Below are 18645 nucleotides of genomic sequence, written 5' to 3' on the forward strand. Positions count from 1 at the left end.
CCCATCACTGCACTAGGGAGAAAGAAAACCCCACAGGTACTTGATAAAGTTTAAAACAAAAACAAAGTATCATCTTCCAGGTGAACCTGTGAATTTATATTTACTGGATATAGAGGAGAGAAAGAAGACAGCCACCTGTTCTGGTGGGGTGTCATGCCTGCCACTTTACTGAAGGAAAGAGCACCTGGGGCAGGATCCAATGCCCTCACTTTAGTATCTGTTTCATACTTAGCTGGGACACTTGACTCTCCGGGCTTCAGGCTCTCTACATATAAAACAGACACAATATTGCTTGCCTACTTGCCGGCGTCACAGGGCCCTTGGGGTCAGTGGACAGGATAACATCAGCAAAGCTCTAATGTGTACTTTTTGCAAATGGATACGGTCATGATGTCATCCAGTTTAGTGCACCATTTGGGAGTATGGACTTGAGAGCCGGACCCCCTAGGTTTCCGTCCTGGCTCTGCCCCCTATGGATAGGTGACAAGTTTCTTGGTCTCCCTGAGGCTGTGTTTCCTATCTGAAGAGGAATAACCTAGCGGATCCAGCGAAGACCTCTGAACCAGGCCACAGGCAGACTGCTCCAGCCCTGCATCCCATTCTCTGTAGGTCCAGACCTACAAGGAGACAAGGGGGAAGGAGAGCGCAGTCCAGCCAAGCCCTCAGGCCACCAGGGGACTCTGAATTCTAGGGCTGCAGGAGGGGAAGCTATGAGCCAGGGATTAGGAACAGTAGGGCTGTGAGTGGAGTCGGAGAATAAGAATCTTAAGAACCTATTAAAGAGGCTAAGTGGAGTTGAGAGAGAGCGCACGGAAGGGCACAGCGAGGAAGGGCGAGCGTTTCGGGAGACTGGGTCCCCGCGGCCACGGCGAGGCCTACTGCCAGGGGCCTGGGTGCGCTGACATGTCTTTGTTCCGCAGGGTCTCTACCCGCTGCCCCTGCTCAACAGCGCCGCCCTGGACGACGGCAAGGCCACCCTGACCCCTTCCAATACACCCCTGGGGCGCAACCTCTCGACTCACCAGACCTACCCCGTGGTGGCAGGTACGATGCCTGGAATGTCCTGGGCCATGCGCCCCGGCTGCACCGAAAGGCTGGAAGGCGGAGTGTGGCCGGCCCTGAGGGGGGCTAGGGCCCGGGGCCTGCGGAGAGGTGGGCTGTGCCGCCCCGGGGCCTCCAGGTGGATCCCCAGGTCCTGCCTGCAGCCCAGGCCCTGCTCCGGCCTCCTCGCTCCCCCGCCCACCGCCGCGGGGGGGAGGGGGCGCACCGGCCCCCGCCGGTCGCCAAGGCACAGCAGAGGGAGGCGGAGCTGCTCGCTCCCGCTCACTCTCCCGAGGCACACGCGCACCCTCCCGCCGCCCCCAGCGCAGAGAGGAGCCGCCTGCCCCAGCGCCCCGCCCGCACCCCCCCACATCTCATGGCTGGGTTCGTGCATGTGCCCACCCCATCATCTCACACCCCTCTCTCCTTGTTGTCTCCCTCCCTCCGGCAGATCCTCATTCACCCTTCGCCATAAAGCAGGAAACCCCCGAGGTGTCCAGTTCTAGCTCCACCCCTTCCTCTTTATCTAGCTCCGCCTTTTTGGATCTGCAGCAAGTCGGCGGCGCCGGGGTCCCAGCCGGTGCCTCGGTCCCGCCCTTCAATGCCTTTCCCCATGCTGCCTCCGTGTACGGGCAGTTCACGGGCCAGGCCCTCCTCTCAGGTACGACAGGGAGGTCCCGGGCCGTGCAGCTCTCGCGGGGGGAGGGAGGGGGGTCCTCAGGGCCGGCCACTATCCCCTGCTTTGGGGTCCAGCCCCCTCTCCGGCCCTCGGCCCAGTCCACCATCACTCTCTTCCCTAAATCTTCCTGCAACTTTTGCACAAGCCGAGATGTGGTGCTCCCCTGCCCCGGCGGGGTCGGCCATGGGGGTGGGCAGGCACTCTGGGGATGCCAGGAAGTGGGGTGCCTGGCCGATTTCTAGAACCTCGCCCCAAAGACCCACGGACGAGGAGAGACCTTAAGGCCAGGAGCCAGGCAGTATAGAGCAGTGAACCCTTGGTCTGGATGAGAAACAAAAAAGAACTTTGGAGGGAAAAAGTCATTGGCTTTTGTAGCCAATTTCTGGATGGAATTTGTAAAGAAAACAGAGGGTCGGTCCCCATTGGATGCCCATAGTGTAGCTCTCCTTGTACCCAGCTTAACAGGGTCTCCCTTGGAGAACACTGAAGCAGAGTAACTCACCAGCTTGAGAGATGGGAGAACAGGAGAACCTCCCATCAGGAACCTCATTGGCCTCAAAACGTTTAAAGCTGGAAGCACCTTAAGGGCATCTAGAGCAAATCTCTCCTTATACTGATGGGAACAGGCCCAAGAAGGAGAAGGGCCTGGTCACGGTTCCTGAATAGGCATGTGGCATCTGGCAGAGTCGAGGGCTCAGCCTGTGTGCACCCGCTAGGGCTCAGACCTCCCTAGCAGAATGACATGAGCCCATCCAGCCAGGGCCTGGGCAGCAGCCGGAAGAGTCCAGGTAGACATCTGGCTTGGGCAGAAGGCCTGAGATGGAGAGAAAAAAGGGAGCAGAGACCTATGATAGTCTTCAGATATCTGATGGGCTTCCACAGAGATGGGACTATTTTAGATGTGGGCCCAAGGCATTGAACTAGAACACATGGAGGAAGCCAAACGTGAGCCAGCCCTCTGGACCAGTGGTTTTCAACTTACTGGGCCTCACTCAGAACGCTCTCTTGAAATGATAGCTTTTATAGAAGCCAGGTATCCAAACCAGACAAATGAAGAGCTACTCTGTTTGAAGTAGGGACTATGCCCCCTGAAAGCCCTTGGACTTGAAAACCACCAAACCAGAAGAATAAGACCTCTACCTGCCCAGAGGGACTACAAGGTCATCTTGAATTTAAGTTCACAGACTCTGTCTCATAACTGACTCTACATATCCTGTCTGGCAGGCACCTGGGATTATTTTCTCTGTGCATCCCCACATTTAATGTGGGAAGTCCTCTTGGAAGGAGTGGGCACAGAGTTAAAGGGTTAACAAGGGAAGTCCAGTGTGTGGGCAGAGAGGCGGTGTTTTGGGGTATGGAACAAGGAAGCAAATGTTGACTCAGAGTTCAAAATTTCAAAAGCTGGTGAAGTCAGTGGAGATGGGTCATTTGTTTTGACCAACGTGATTAAAGGAGAAAAATCTGTGAGCTGAGTGGAATGATGTCAGCTAGAGAAAATGGGATAGGGAGGGTGAGAGGAGAGCCAGGGAGTAAAGAGACTCACATCCACTGTGGGGTGGAGAGGCCCAATCACTGGGTGAGGCTGCCTGCTTTGTGTGAATGGCAGGCCCTGACCAGGAGGGCTGCAATAAGGCAGGCAAGGGCTAAGGTGTGGGAAAATCATGTGACAATGGGGAGCAGGACTTCAGTTACTATGTGAGTTGCCCAGAGACTTGGCAGGCCCACTTGAGTGGAGAGGGAAGGGCAGATAGCAGTAGGAAGTGGTCTTGGATATTTGGAACAGCCCAGAGCAAAGTCCCTACTCCAAAGCCCCCATACTTTCTCTCTTCTCTGTCACCCTGTTAGGGCTTCAAGCACTCCCCATCAATATGCAATCAAACCAAGATGCTACTTCCAACCTCTGTCAGTTCTTAGTTTAGTAGGCATGCCTACTCTTCAGACCAACTGCCGGACTGGAAGGTCATCTACTGCATGGGGTAAAGAAGCTGGCAACACATGCTGGGGGACAGGGTGTGATCCCTGTGAAAGCCAATGGTGAACTGCAAGGCCCAGCTCAAGAACTAAAGATGTGGCACCAAAGGCAGGTGCTCTGAGAAAAGCAAGAGGTGCCCAGGCTTAGAGAGACTGGGTCCGTCCAGGCAGGTTGCCAAGAGCAGGAAGCAAGACAGGACTGCAGTTCAGAGGAAGGCCAGCTCTGTGCCTCGGGCACCAAGTACATGATGGCTGGTGTCCATGCAGAGCCCAGGGTGTTGAACTGGAGCCCCCTGAAGACTGTCCACCTGCAGCCTATGGTCAAGAAGGGACCTAAATACCTACCACATGGCTGAGCCATGGTGAGCAGGCTGGGAGGACATCCAGAGAGAAGGAGGATTAGGAGGAAGGATCTCAAGAGTCTGAGGGGCTAGAAACCGATCCAAGGGAGGAAAAGGTGAACTTAAAGAGAAGGTAACCAAGACTAAATTATTCTGAGGGAGGGCTGCAGACAAGAGGAATAGGCAGGCCAGGTGAGTTTTCATTCCAGATTCAGCTTGGCCCTCACCTCCCAGAGCCCTCCTGGCTCTCCTCCTCTGAGTGGCTTCCTAAGGACCCTCCCTGCTGCTTCATGGTCTCCTCCTGGTGTCACTTCTATTCCTCACCCAGTGGCTTTGTTAGCACAATTTCCAGAGTGACTGTCCTTCTGAGTCTCAGCTTCTCCCAACTCAGAAAAAGAAGAAGCATCAGAGTTTGGGAAACAATAGGATTGCCCCTAATATTCCTGCCATTTCCCTTCAAATGCCCCAGCCTGGGTCCCCACACACTTGTAAGAGTGATATCAAGGTTGTCCCTGCCCTGGATGTTTCAGGGCTGATTCCAGCTCAGCTGATCAGAAAGCTCTGAGTTTGGTTTTATCATCAAACAGTCCATTACCCGCCTCCATTCTTTTGTGAGAAATTATATTTAGTCCTGCCAAAGAGATTTCTGGATTGCTATAAATTTTCTTTGCTATCAGAACAAGATAAGGAATTGAAAAGGGTCACATAGAGGGCAGACATCAAAGTGGGCAAATAAAATTGTCTGAAATCACCTCTACCCTCTGAATTCTTCCAAGGAATGCCACCAATATTTAGAACATTTACCAATATTTCTGGGGTGCTAGTGTTTTCTTATAGAACCCCACTTCACAGCCAGCCAACATGGACCTGTGTCTACATCACCTTCTGAAAAACAGGGCCATGTTGGAAGTATATTTGAGTACACAGGAGTTACAAATCAAAGAAACTAGTGATGAAGAGCCTTAAAAATAAGTAAGTCAATTAAAAGTCACAGGCCATTTTGGAGTGCATCTACCTCATGGCTTCTGTGGCTTCATTTCTGAGAAGGTTGTGAGGTTCTCAGCTTTTTGGAAGAAACCATGTATTTAAGGAACTGAAACAAAGTTTTGAAGGATTGATAGGAGAGTTTAAGGTACCACATGCTGGGTGAGAGCCATCCTATAGAAAGTCCTCCTAGGCTTTCCAGGAGGGCCAAGTTTCATGGACACTTTTGGGGTCTCCTCCAGCATTTGATTCAGAAACCTCTGCCCCACTGGGAGAAAATTTGGTGACCAAGGAGAGATGAAGATTAAAATCTCAGAATTTAAGTGAGTGAGGTTGATGAATTTTTATCTAAGAGCAGTCTAAGGGCTAGTTTCATGGGATGGGGTCCCACAGGGCAACTGTGACTTCATTAATTTGTGGCTTCAGGGGAGCATGTGCCCTAGTGCTCTGCCCATGGAGCCACAAAGATCAAGAAGCAGTAGGGTCAGTTGATGGACAGGGTTGGAGAAGGGCTAGAGAGAGTGTGAGACCACAGGGCTCCAGGGCCAAGGGAGCCCTGGAGAGCACCTAGGCCAGTACCAGCAAAGAGGTGGCCTGAGAGTCAAGACTTACCTCCTCAACTCCAGCCCCAGTCATGGTAGACACAGATGCAGCCTCAGAATCCCGCTCAACACATTGTGCCTGCAAGTGCTGTCTCTATCTCTCTCTCAGAGGAGGAAGCAGGAAGAGGAAAGAGAGAAGGCATCGAGCTTGAATTAGCCATCACCTTCTTCCATCACTCTTCTATGCATGTACCTGTCTATCCTCTGTATCCCTACTGCTCTCACAGGCTTCTTGTCCCCCCTGCTCTCATAGGCTCCAGTACCTGGCCAAGTGCTTCATCGGAGGGCCGAGGGGGCTGAGTCTGATAGCTGATAGTACTGCAGTCTTCTTCAAAGAAAGACCAGAGTTTATCTTGGTATAGATCCTGCATATTTTCCTACTTCTAAATATACTAAAATTTCCTTGCCTCACCTGGGTTTCCAATCCCTCATTTGTTCAGGACTTTGGGTCAATTGAACTGAACCCACCTGTAAAATTCCAGTAGATTTCACCCTCTTTGGTCCAACACCAACCATAGCTGCCCTTCGTACTAGAAGTCAAACAAATTAGGAGGTGATATTCATTTTTATGAAAACACTCACATAGTTTTAAATAATGATCACTGATGGCTCATTTCAAATAGGACTTATTCTATAATGGTTCCCATGACATGTCACAATTTATGGAATTTGTCCATTGCACCACTCAGTGCCCACCTGTAACATGAAACCCTGGCTCTGAATTATGCTGATAACACCATAGCAGTAGTAATAAAGTGCACAAGGCTACTCTTACTGTTTTTCTCACATTTTGCACATGAAGAAACAAGCTTGGGCACATAGGTAGCTGGTTGAAGGGCATTTGGAAAATTAGCTATAGAAGCAGGATAAGGACTGAGGTCCTCTGCTTCCTAGACCCTTCCATCCAGAGAAAGAGCAGAAGACCAGAAGGCGTGGTCTTGTTTGTTAATCCCTAGGCTTGGCTCCACATGCTCATCCCAGCTCATGCCCCATCTTGATTTAATGGCTGGTCTTGCTAACTTAGCATTCTTACTCACTGCTGTATCCCCAGTACTCAGAAAAAGTGCCTAGGACATTATACTTACTAATAAATCTTTACTGAATGCACAAATTGTCTTCAGGGTAAGAGGTAAGAGTTTGTCACTCTGGTATTGACAACTCATAAGGTTCCACGGGATATACCTTCCCACTTAATATTCCTGGCTACCCCTTGAAGAGTTCAAAGCATGTAGGACCCTGGGGGGACCTCAGGGAGAAAAGTTGGACAAGCAGTAATGTAGAGGGGATGACCTTGGCAAGTTGGTTGAGAGGCTTACAGGGAGTCCATGTAAGCCCTAGGAGAAAAATAGCCCTCAGCATGGAAGAAGCAGAGGCATTTGGGTAAAATGGTCATAATAATTGAACAGAGAGATTCTCAACTCAGGGTGATTTTACACCCAGGGAACATAAGGCAATATTTGAAGATATTTATGATTGTCACACTGGGATGTGGGAACTGCTACTGACATCTAGTGAGTAGATACCACGGATGCTGCTGAGCATCCTGCAGTGCATAGAATGGCCCCACACAAAGAGTTATCTGGCCCCAATTCAGTGGTGCTGAAGCTGAGAAAGCCCTTAAGTATCACCAAGAGCTGCGATGACAAAATAATTCATCATTCACACTGGGGCATTTGAGAGTGAAATGGACATTATTAATAAATATGCTGGGACAGTGGTCATAACCTGGACAGGTGTGGGCAAACCAGGATGTATTGACAAAGATCTTTGGGTGAGGGAGAGTCTGATCTGGGCCTGCAGGTTATCTCGGCTCTGGAAGAAACTCACCTAGTCAGATGGAGCCTCCAAAATGGGAAGGCTCGACTTCCAGGTGTAAGGAAGAGGTGGAGCCAGGGAAATCAGGTCTCTACAGAGCTGCCTCGCTGCCACCAAGGCAAGGGCATTACCCACAAATGATAGAGAGAGATGGGTGCCTGTTTGGCTGAAAATGTTTTTTTCCCCTTTCAGGAATGGACTTGGCAGATATGTGGTTCATGTTCATGTATAAACACTAAATATCTCTCAGCCCACATCTCCTTTCTAGGTCAGGAATAGCCAATAGGTTTTGTGTCCTTTACAGCTCTGATAGGTTGTATCCACCTGGAAGGCCAGGTTGAAGAGACCAATGCCCTCTCTGGTCCACTGGAAAAGAGTACAGTGATTGATTAGCAATGTCTGCCACAGGTCCAAGAAGAGTAGTTAAGGATGGTGACCAAAAGGCCACACCTGGGCCATCCCTTGTAGGACCTTGTTCTTGATCCTCAGAGCTGGGGCTGGAAGAGCATAAGGTCTGAGCCCAGTAGCCTCTAATGGATTACTTAGGCCAGCTGCACCCACTGCTGTGCTGGACACCAGGGGATAACAAAGACCCAGAAGACCAAGCCCCCAGTCTTCCTCCAATACCATGACATTTTTATGGGTGAATTAAGATTCATGCAAATAAAATCATTGGAGGACGGGCCACAATACAGGACTGCAATAGGCAGTGCTCCCTGTGTGGTGGAGCCTGTGTCCTCTGGAAGGCCAGACACAGGCAGAAGCTTGAACTCAGAGGACGGAGGAGCGGGAAGTGGGTTCTGGAGAATGGCTTTGGAGAGAGTGGCCATGGCATGAGGAAAGATTTGCTGAGCCTCAGGGAAGCAAGACAAGAAGTGCAAGAACCCACGATGGCCTAACTAATGGCTCCTTGCTGTGTTTTTCCAGGGAGAGAGATGGTGGGACCCACACTGCCCGGATACCCACCCCACATCCCCACCAGTGGACAGGGCAGCTATGCCTCTTCTGCCATCGCAGGCATGGTGGCAGGTAAGGGGACGGGTTGGGCAGGAGGGGAGTGCTACAAATAGGAAGTGTTGGCCAAAGGTGAAGCAAGAGGGGACAGAGAGGTAGAGTGTGTCCCATGCATCGATTTCCCAAAGAGCACATCTTGTATATGCCTGGAGCCAGGATTTTGCTGTGGTCCTAGCTTCTTAACTCTCCCCCACTCAGCCTCCTTCTTCCCACATGCTCCCAGATTCCTCATGATGAAATGGGCAGACCTGAGACAGACCAATGTTCAGATCTAAGCTCTGCCATTTCTTCCACTGACTCAGTGAGCCTTGATGGATAGCGCTCTAGGGGTCCGCAGAACAGTATGAGCTAAACACCAGCCTGGCACTTGAGCAACCCATGGTCTCCCAGTTATTTCACTCTGATGAATCTGTATGCCCTTTCTGTAAAATCTGAGTATGAATGGTGTTGGTGATGATGATGTTGAAGATGATTGAAATATACCTTCCATTACACCCCGAACTAAGCCCTGCATGGGTGAGACCCAAGTTCTGGATACTCCAAAGGTTCTACAGGGAGATAAGCTGGGAGGATTTCTCCATCATCATTTGGATTGTCTTGGATTCCTGCCTGCCAGTCCTTTGGGTTCCTTGTCTACCAGCATGATCATCACCTAACAGTGACCCAGAGTGTCAAGCTCTAGGCAACTGAGGAGGACAAGGAGAATGTCTTTTTTAGGAACCACATGGGAAGGACCCAAGGGTGGATAGAGCAGAATTGAGTCATTTCTACTGCCTCTAGAGGCCCAGGACCTGGAGCTTCTAGAACAGGCTCTGAATCAGGGCATCTGTGACCCCCATGCCAACCGTGGGTCAGCCTCCATGGCTCTGACCCCAGAGACTTAGCACATTCACCCAGGCCTGCTTCCCTCCCTCCCTGACAGAGGTTATTCTTTGCCAGCCACCCACTCTGGGTTTCCTGTGCTGCAGGTGGGCTGGGCTCTCCTGGGTAGAGGGAGGGGAGGGAGAAGAGGGAGGGAAGGAGGTCTCTGCACTCCCTGGGAACCTGCTGAGCTGGCACTTGTTGCTGCCTGGTTACCGTGGCGATGTGCTTAATGCAGCGTTGAAAATACAGAATACTGACTCCTCTCTCCCTCCTGGCCCTGGACTCCCTCCCTCCCTCCTTTCCTCTTCTGGAGCGTGAAATGAGATTGGTCAAGATAAAAAAGGAAAAGATTCGGTTATTTTTTTAAGAGTGTGGATAATGGGGCCTCTCAATCAAAATCCCAGGCTCCAGTCGGCTCCCCCCATCCCCCTTCCAACCTCTCCACCTTCCCCTGCCGCCTGCTTAGAGGAGGAGGAGGAAACATAAAGCACAGGGCTTTTCTCTTAATTATGAATCATTCCCTGGGGCCAGGCCCAGGGCAAGGGGGTCCTGGGGCCTGGAGTTTGACCTGTGAGGTAGCTAGAAGGTTTGGGCCTCTCATCAAAGGCCCCCAGGTGTTTCCAGAAAGATCTCATCCTGAGTGAGTGTTGTGGAAAAAAAAATAGCACAAGTGTAGCATCAACTACCAGTGAATTGCAAAAGGGGTGGACCTTGCCTTACACAGGGCATGGGCTCCCCACTAAGTTATGTGTAAATTAGTTTTCAGAAAATGCAATACTATTTAAATGCATCATCTGGTTCCTAGGAACTCCATGGTACAAATGAATTCTTAAGGAACTGTTTTTTTTCATAAAATATTATTCGTCCATCCCTTACCAGTAGCCACAATCTCCCAGTGAACTGAATGGCGGGCGATTCCTTCCATTACAATTAATAAACCTTCACTGAGCACCTACTGTGTGCCAGGTTCAGAATACAGGCTTAAAACAAGGCATGCTAATGACATTCCTCAGTCATTAGTGGAAGGAAGGCAAAGATCATTTATTATGTACTTCTGTGTGCCTGGTCATTCATAGATATAACTTTCTTGTTTAATCCTCACATAAGACTAGGAGGCTGGTATTATTCTAGTTTAATAAAGATAAGGAAACGAGCTTAGTGTGTTGAGGGTCTTAATGAACTATACTACGTGGCTGAGCTGTTCATTAACACAGGTCTTTTTGAATTCAAATCTGGGGCTCTTTCTACTATACCACACTGCTTCCCACAATACTAGAAATAACAACACAAGCTATAAGAAAGCAACACAAGAACAGGACCAGGACAGACTTCTCGTATCCACTCATCTTCTGTTTTGCCTTCTCATAGTGGTGGTTGTTGCTCCTGCCCCATTAATAGAGTTGATGACCCTCACACCAGCTCTAGGGCTGAACTGGCAACTCTAGATAGATGGATCCATCCATCCATCTACCCAGCTTTCCATCCATGCATCTTTATACACATTTTTCCATCTATCCGTCAATCTTCTTACCCATTTTTCCATCCTTCCATCATCCATCTTTCCATTCTTCTTTCTTCCCATCCATTGTTCCTTCTATCCATCCATCTATCTGTCCTTCCTTAGATCCATCCTTTCATTGATCCATCCATGCTTCCATCCACTCATCCACTCACCCACCTAACCATCTATCCATCCATTCATCTATCTGTCTATCCATATATGCTTCCACACATCCATTCCTTCACCTACCCATCTTCCCATCCTCCATCCTTACCCAATCTTTCAACCATTCTTGCATCCTTCCATACATTCACCTCTTTTTCACCTAGTAAAAACTGGTTGAGTACTATGGTATAGGATGCTGGGGTGAACAAGGCAGGTCCCTCTATTCATGAAGCTTACAACCTAAAAGTGGGGGAAAAAAGTACAGTAAACAAGTCAATGAATGAATAAACAAGATAATTTCAGATAATGATAAGTGCCATGAAGACAATAAAATAGAATGATGTCATAAAGAGCCACAGGGAGAGGAGATAACTACTTTAGATTGGATGAACAGGAGAAACCTCTCTGAGAAGGTGTTCAAAGTGGTCAGCCAAGTGATAAACTGGAGCAAACCATCCCCAGCCCAAAAGAACAGCAAGTGCAAAGGCCCCAAGGCAGGAACTAGTTTAGCATGGTCACACATAAAAAGGGGGTGAGTATATCCAAGAACAACAAGTGAATGGGGAAAACACTATAAAGTGAGAGGATCTGGGAAGTGGCTTGGTCAAATTTTAAGACTACCCAGGCAGCTGGGAAAACACATTGTAGATAGTCAAAAGTAGAAGCATAGAGACCAATTAGAGGAGGGACAATTTCAATAGTTCATTCAAGACATGAGGGTGGCTTGAGCTGGGGAGGTAGCAGTGAGGGAAGAGAAAAGAGACACGGAGGATTATTTAGTGGTACAGCCAACAACACTTACTGGTGAATTGGCCATAGGGGTTCCAAAATAGAGGGTACAAGGATGACTCCTAAGCTTGGGGCTTGGGAAAATGCATGACTGGTGGTGGTGGCAAGTATATATGTGGGAGACCTGGAGAGGAAGATGCAGAATGTGTGGCAGGTGGAAATCAAGAATTCTATTGGGCCATAATAGAATTGAGACACCTCCAGATACCCAGTTTAATAAGTCAGTAGGCACATGATATATATCTGAAGTCAGGAAAGAATTCTGGCCAGGGCATAAATTTCAGCCATTACACTGAGCTGTTATTTAATGCCAAGGAATTAGACAAGATCACTAGAAAGAGAATGTGGATGGAAAATCACAGAGGGCTCACAAACCAAGCCTTCAGCATTTAGAGCTTGAGCAGAGAAGAAACCACCAAGGAGAGTGAGTGGGAGAGGACAGTGGATCTGATAGCAGTGGCATCATGAAACCCAAAGGCGTAGAGGGAGCAATGACCTGAATCACAGTCAGCAAGGAGGTTTGGGGCCGGGGGGGGGGGGGGGGGGGGGCGTGGGGGGGGGGGTGGGGGGGGGGTGCAGGCCTAGAAGTGACCCTTGGAATGATCAGGGTAGAATTTGTGGGATTTCAGAGGATCATCACTGGCCCGATGAGACAGGAATGAGGAAGTGAGGGCAGACATCAGGAAGCACAGAAAGCTTCAGGGAGCTGGATGTGGGGCAGGGAGACAATTTTTAAAACAGAAGATGGCAGAGCATGTTTGCCAGCTAGAGAAAGTGGTAAATTAGGAAGGGAGAAATCAATGAAGCAGAAAAATGGAAGGGATAGATTGTAGGGGCCAAGTCCTTGGAGAGGTGAGTGGGGTGGGGTGGGATGCAGAGCAAAGAGGATGGGTTGGGCTTTTGTGGGTGCAGGGACTTTTCATCCACCATGGCTGCAGGCTGGTTGACAGATCTGGCGGTGGGAAGATGCTGCACCCAGGTGTGTGCTGCCTCCTGAGCCCGAAGCCCTATGCCACCTTCTGGGTGCCTGAAGCACATAGGTACTTGGTGAATGTGTGTTCAATAAGTGAGTAAGTGTGTGAGTGAGTGAAGGCATGAATAAGTGAGAAAATGAGAGAGGAAGCCCTTTGTATTTTCCACCTCTATTCCTTTGGAGCCAGCAGTGTTTGGCACCAGGTGGAGGGAAAGGCATGGGGCCCTGGCCGTGGAGCCCAAATAGAATCGGCTTCTTCCTAGGGTGCACTGACACCAGGCAGTTCTGAGGTACACCAGTCGTAAGTGGAGAACAGTTAGCATTGTTGGATACAAGAAAGAGCCCTGGAGTAGGAGCTAGGGACCATGGTTCTAGCTCTAATTGAACATGGACCTGGGACAAATGTCTTTCCCTCTCTAGGGAGCAGTTTCTTCATTTGTGATCCTCTGTTGAGCTTTATTCTAGCACCCACTTATTGGGAAAATAACAAAAGCTAGCATTTTTGGAGTGCTTTTCATATACCAAGTGTGGGGCTAGCCATTTAATGTATATTCTTTAATTTCATCCTCAATAAACCCCATGAGATGGGGACAATAATTTCCCCCCATTTTACAGATAAGGAAATCAAGGCAACTTGTCCAAGGTTACACAGCTAGGAAGTAGGGAGCAGGGATTTGACTTCAGGCAGGCCAGCCTGAGAGCCAGGCAGTTTTCAAGCTTCCTTTCCAGAGTCTGAAAGAGACCAGGAGCCACAGAAGGCACTCACCTCCCAATAGCAACGAGGTTTTGAAAGGCAATGCCGACGTTCAAGGGATGGCAGGGTTGGCAGGAACCTGGCTTTGGAGAGGTAATTGGCTCAGAAACACATAAAGGGATTATCTGGAATCCAGAGTTAAGAGCCCTAAGGTCAAGTTCTACTCTGCCATTCACCAACGCTGTGTTTTGAGGGAAACTGCTTAATCCTGCCGCACTCATCTTCTAGAAATTGGTGGTATTAATGGGTGCTTCATATGATGCTCGAGGATAAGGGAGCCTAGTGTGTGGGAAAGCGTTTTGCAGACTTTAAGCTCCCTACCAAGTACCAATGGTAATGGACTGGTCTGCTTGGCTTTGTTGCTGTTAAGGGAATCCTTACATGATTGCTTTGGAAAATCATTCCTTTGGTAAAGCCAAAAACTCACTCACAGAGGTGATCTGATTTCTCACCCAATGTCCGGACTACCTTTCAAAATCTCATCTGCTATTGGGAGCCAAGTGACTTCTGTGACTCCTGGTGATCTGATTTACTTTGTTTAAATTCATGCACTGAGTTTGCTTCAAGTGCAAATGGCATGGGAGTGTAGGGCGTCCTCAGAACAAGTCCCAGGACACAGAGGTCTGGGCCCTGCAGGGCTCTTCCCTCTGCTCCTTCCCCTAATCCCCTGCACCCCTCCCCTCACTGCCACTGCCCCACACACACCCATCCCTAACAAACTCAGACCTAGGGAGGCTAAAAAGTCTATAAATGCTAATTCCTCCTCCTGCTGTTTCTGACCTCTCTCACTCCCTTCAGCCCCTTCTGGAACAGCCTTCTGCCGGAGGTCCAGGCAGCAGAAAAGGTGGCTAGAACCTGGGCGCTAGGAGTCACAGCACAGTTTCCAAACACCACCAAACCCTTCTGCTGTGTGAGCTTCTTCAGATCTCCAAGCCTTAGCTTCTTTACCTGAAGATGGGCATTATAGTATTCCCTCCTTCCTGGGGTAGCTGGGAGGTCTGAGCTTGTCAGGGCAGTGATTCTGATACCTGGCGATAAAGGGCCCTGTCCAAACTGATGCAGACTTAAGGGCCCCCGAAGAGTGGATTGAGAGGCCTCTGAACTCATGCTGTCCCCGGGCCCAGTGCCCAGCCCTGCAGACCCTCGTCCCAGACCCCCAAGCCTACATTGGTGTGTCCACCTCACAGGCCTCTCACCTGTGTGCCTCCAACAGGAAGCGAATACTCTGGCAATGCCTACGGCCACACCCCCTACTCCTCCTACGGCGAGGCCTGGCGTTTCCCCAACTCCAGCTTGCTGAGTAAGTCCCCCTGGGGTCACCCAGGCCCTCTGCTGCGTGGGGCAAGGTTGGGGGACAAGGCGGGGCCGAAAGTCTGCCTCAAAGGCAGCCAGGATGCCCAGGTTAAATGGAGGGCCTGGGGAGACAGGTGTTCTTGGCAGTCCAAGCAGGTGGAGGGAAGGCAGAGGACCCGGCTGTTTGGAGGGAGAGCACATAAGCAGGAGACTTCTCTGCATCATTCTCCCTCTTACTGCCTGAGGCCAGGTCTCTGAAATCTGTTTTTCGTAAGATTTGGGGCTCAGGCCTTGGGAGGGCAAGGGTGAACTCAAGAAATGTCTCAGAGTGGACTTCTTGCCTTCAGGGGCTCATAGTCCAGCAGCAGGGACACTGAAGAAGGGGCGCCCTGCAGGAGCACCAACTGCCCTCCTGCCTGGGAGCGTGCTGTTGGCAAACAGGGCCAGCCTGTCGCACACATTAACCATCTAAGTGGTGCCCCAGCACTCATTATTCCACACGGAAACCCTTCCACTGGGATCTTTTGTTCATGTGTCTGATATTTGGCTTGAGATGTGAATGGGCACCCTTTGGGAGGGAGATCCAGAGAGTAAGCTCTGGGCTACTCTTCACTCCTTTCTTGCCCTGGGGCCATAGGCTGGGTAGAGACGCTTTTTTAGGAAACCAAACCCCATAAATGGGGAACTTGAGGAATTCCACTAGAGTCTCCCTTGAGGGTCTCGGAGCAAATCTGAGCCCAAAAGAAGCAATGGAGCAAGTGTGGCCCACCCACGGGTGCCATCACAGGCCAGGTAGGACCATCCATTTCCTAGGACCCACCTCCCCTCTCCTGCCATTACCTCTTGGCATTCCAGAAATGACTGGGAGAGTGGCTAACCTGGGCTCTGTTTGCCAGATGGGTTCAACTCCAAGCCACTTTTCTGTTCAGTTGCGCCAGAAAGGAATGAAGGGGGCTGAGCTGGGCCAGGTGGCAGGGCACCTCCCTGCCAAGCCTTCCTGGGCTGCCCATCCTTCAGGTGGGCAGAGCCTCCCCCATGGAGGCCCTCAAATACACATCCTCTGTGACTAGTCAGGATTCTAATCCTTGGCCCTAAAAGGAAAATTTTCTGACCTCACACTATTTGGGTAAGGTTGGGGAAGGCCACAGGGACCCCCCAGTGTGCTTGGTTCTCCAAGGTTCCAGATGCAACTGCTCTCAATTGCCCTCTCCCTGAAACGAGGGTGTTGAAGGTCAAAGCAGTCATGGGAGGAGGGGCAAGAAGCCACAGTTCTCATTCTGGCCAGAAACCCAAAGGTGAGGCCAGAGAAGGAGGAAATAGGGCCAGAGAGGAGTTAATCTTTGATGATCAGATAGGCCAGAGGGGTAGATGATTAACTTGTGTTGTCTTCAAGGTTAGCAGATGCAAGAGAGGCTATGGTGCAATTTCCCCTTCTGACCAGCAGTGTTGTTGTTTTGTTTTGTTTTTTTTTAACATGTCCAGGTTCCCCATATTATTACAGTTCCACATCAAGGCCAAGTGCGCCACCCACCACCGCCACGGCCTTTGACCATCTGTAGTTGCTATGGGGACAGTGGGAGCAACTGAGCAACAGGAGGACTTGGCCTGGGACAGGCCCCAGAGAGTCACACAAAGGAATCTTTATTTATTACATGAAAAATAACCACAAGTCCAGCATTGCGGCTCACTCCCTGTGTGGTTGATTTAATGAACCATGAAAGACGGGATGACTTTGGAGAAGGCCAAACTGTCCTCTAAAACTCCTTAATGAGGGGCAGGAGTCCCAGGGAGAGAGAACTGTCCCATTCCAAAAGATACAAAATTGGAGGAGAAATATGGAGAGAAGAGGGAACAGCCGAGGAGCTTGCGAGGGATGACACTTGGGCGCCTGATGGGCTTCAGGCCACACAGAGGCACCCATGGCTCTACCATCAACTCGCTCTTGCAGGCGTGGGCTGTGAGCACGCCTGTCCAGCCCACACACCGCATCCGGGAGCCAGGGCTGTCCCTCACAGCCCCACGGAGAGTCCCATCCGGGTGCCCTACAGCTGAGACTCCTGCTGTCCACCTCCTCCACCCAGCTTGCTTGGCTCTTCTGCACCTCTCTCTTGGCCAGGGCTAAGGGCTGGGTGGAGTGGAAGCCAGAAGCTCCACCTGGTGGTCATCGGGCCTTCCTTTTGCCTGCTGCTGAGAATGTGTGAGCACACCCCAGGTTCTCCTCCTATGGATCATTCCTTCGCAGCCAGACCAACTGACGACAGCTTGACAGACATTCCCAAGGGCCCCTGCAGCTCCTGGGGAGTGAGCTCCAGCCCTGCCCCCGGGCAGAGCAAGGCAGTATTGCTGGGGACCCACTTCCCTCCCTCGACAGCCCCTGCCAAGCCAGGTATGCGGCCTGCTGCCCCAGCCCACAGCAACCGAAGAGTCCCTGTGGCAACCCCCCTGAAGCCAGCATGGAGGTGCCCTCTCCGGCCCCCCGCAGCCCTTGCCCCCAAAGCCTGACTGTAAATACTGTAAATGAAGCTGTTTGGGTCAAGCTTCCCTCTTTCCACCCCCAGACTTTGGCCTCTCAGTGAATTGTCTCCCTGCCATGTTGGGCTTCTCTCCTTGATGCTTCTTCCTTTTTTTTAAAGACAACCCACCATTACCACATAACTCAATAAACCATTACTCTTCGTCTCAGGCTTTGCAGTCAGCTGGGGAAGGAAGCACCCTGGGTCTGGGCTTTCTCCAGAGAACCTCAGAGCCCAGTGGCTAACCAAAATGAGCTCACTTTGGGGGGTGGAGAGTTGAAGGGCCGTGAGCTGCCCAGGAGCCCTGACTTAGCATCCTCTCTCTTCCTCTGTTAATAGCCGGGCAGCCACTTATCCTAAGCTTTGATTTCCACTGTGAATGAATGCGAGGATAAAATGAGCACATGGCACGGTGCTGGGCCAATCAGAGACTCCCCACAAGTAGTTGCTCTTGTTATTCACAGGAAGCCAGAGAATCAGCGGGGAGGATTGGTGAAGGTTCTGGGAACACTATACTCTGGAGCCCACATACCAGCTCCCATGTCCCCTGTGCTGTGAGAGGGGGAGGGGAGGAGACGCTTCCTGGGCTCTACTGTGTGCTAGGCTCAGTGTGAAGGGCCTCGCAGAAATTAAGGTGGGATTAGCCCCATTTTACATTTGAGGAAACTGAGGCTCAGACAGAATGAAATAACTTGCCCAAGGTGGGGGAAATGCTGGATTCAATCAAGTCCTCTTGGAAAGACTGAGCAAGAGGCCAGGAGGGGCCGAGGAAACCTGCAGGGACTTCAGATGATCCCTGTGTAAGAAATTCTGGAGAACAGGGGTCACATAAAATGGTGGCCACAAGGGCTCTGCCCCCATCAGGGCACTTGGCCTGTTGGCACCCCCCCTCCCCCCGCCCTGCGTGGGGTGCAGTGGGAACAAGGAGCGGGGCTCTGGAGCAGGGCGCCCAGGTGAATGCTAACAGTAGGGCAGATGACTGAGATGGAGTCAGATGAAGAGAGGACTCCTCACCCACCGGGCATTCCCTGGTGACTAGGGAGGGCTGAGGAGGAGAGATAGGGCTTTTACCCCACCCCTGGTCCTCCCTAAAGAGAGGCCAGGGATGCTCACTGACCATGGCACAAGAGTAGAGCCATGAGACCGTCCCACAGAGAAAACCTGTCTCTTCTCTTCCGAGGGGATCTAAGATGAGCCTCATTTTCCAGTAATAGCACTTCCTTCCAGCTACAAGCATGGGAGCAGGACTGAATCCCATCGTATCTGAAACTCCTTGTCATCCAAACTCTCAGTCCCCAAATGCCCTAAGATAGCCCCCAACCTGGTTTGGGAGCAACAATAACTGC

The 18645-nt window shown here is 50.8% G+C and overlaps 1 protein-coding gene across 7 annotated transcripts in view; it reads left to right on the forward strand.

Annotated features, from left to right (window-relative positions):
* PAX8 (paired box 8) overlaps nt 1–17465 on the forward strand; it is a 57349-nt gene extending 39884 nt beyond the window's left edge. For 3 of the 7 annotated variants that reach the window (XM_041754499.1, XM_041754500.1, XM_041754501.1), the window contains exons 8-12: nt 921–1044; nt 1493–1702; nt 8361–8462; nt 14707–14793; nt 16269–17465. In XM_041754499.1, coding sequence (XP_041610433.1) covers nt 921–1044; nt 1493–1702; nt 8361–8462; nt 14707–14793; nt 16269–16345 — 600 coding nt within the window. In that variant the 3' untranslated portion in view covers nt 16346–17465. Of the gene's footprint in view, nt 1–920; nt 1045–1492; nt 1703–8360; nt 8463–14680; nt 14794–16268 lie in introns of all 7 variants that reach the window. The other 4 variants (XM_041754504.1, XM_041754506.1, XM_041754502.1 and 1 more) reach the window with 3 other exon arrangements.
* The last annotated feature ends 1180 nt before the right edge of the window (nt 17466–18645 follow it).

The sequence above is a fragment of the Vulpes lagopus genome, chromosome 5, assembly GCF_018345385.1.
Source record: "Vulpes lagopus strain Blue_001 chromosome 5, ASM1834538v1, whole genome shotgun sequence".
Classification (NCBI taxonomy): Eukaryota; Metazoa; Chordata; class Mammalia; order Carnivora; family Canidae; genus Vulpes; species Vulpes lagopus.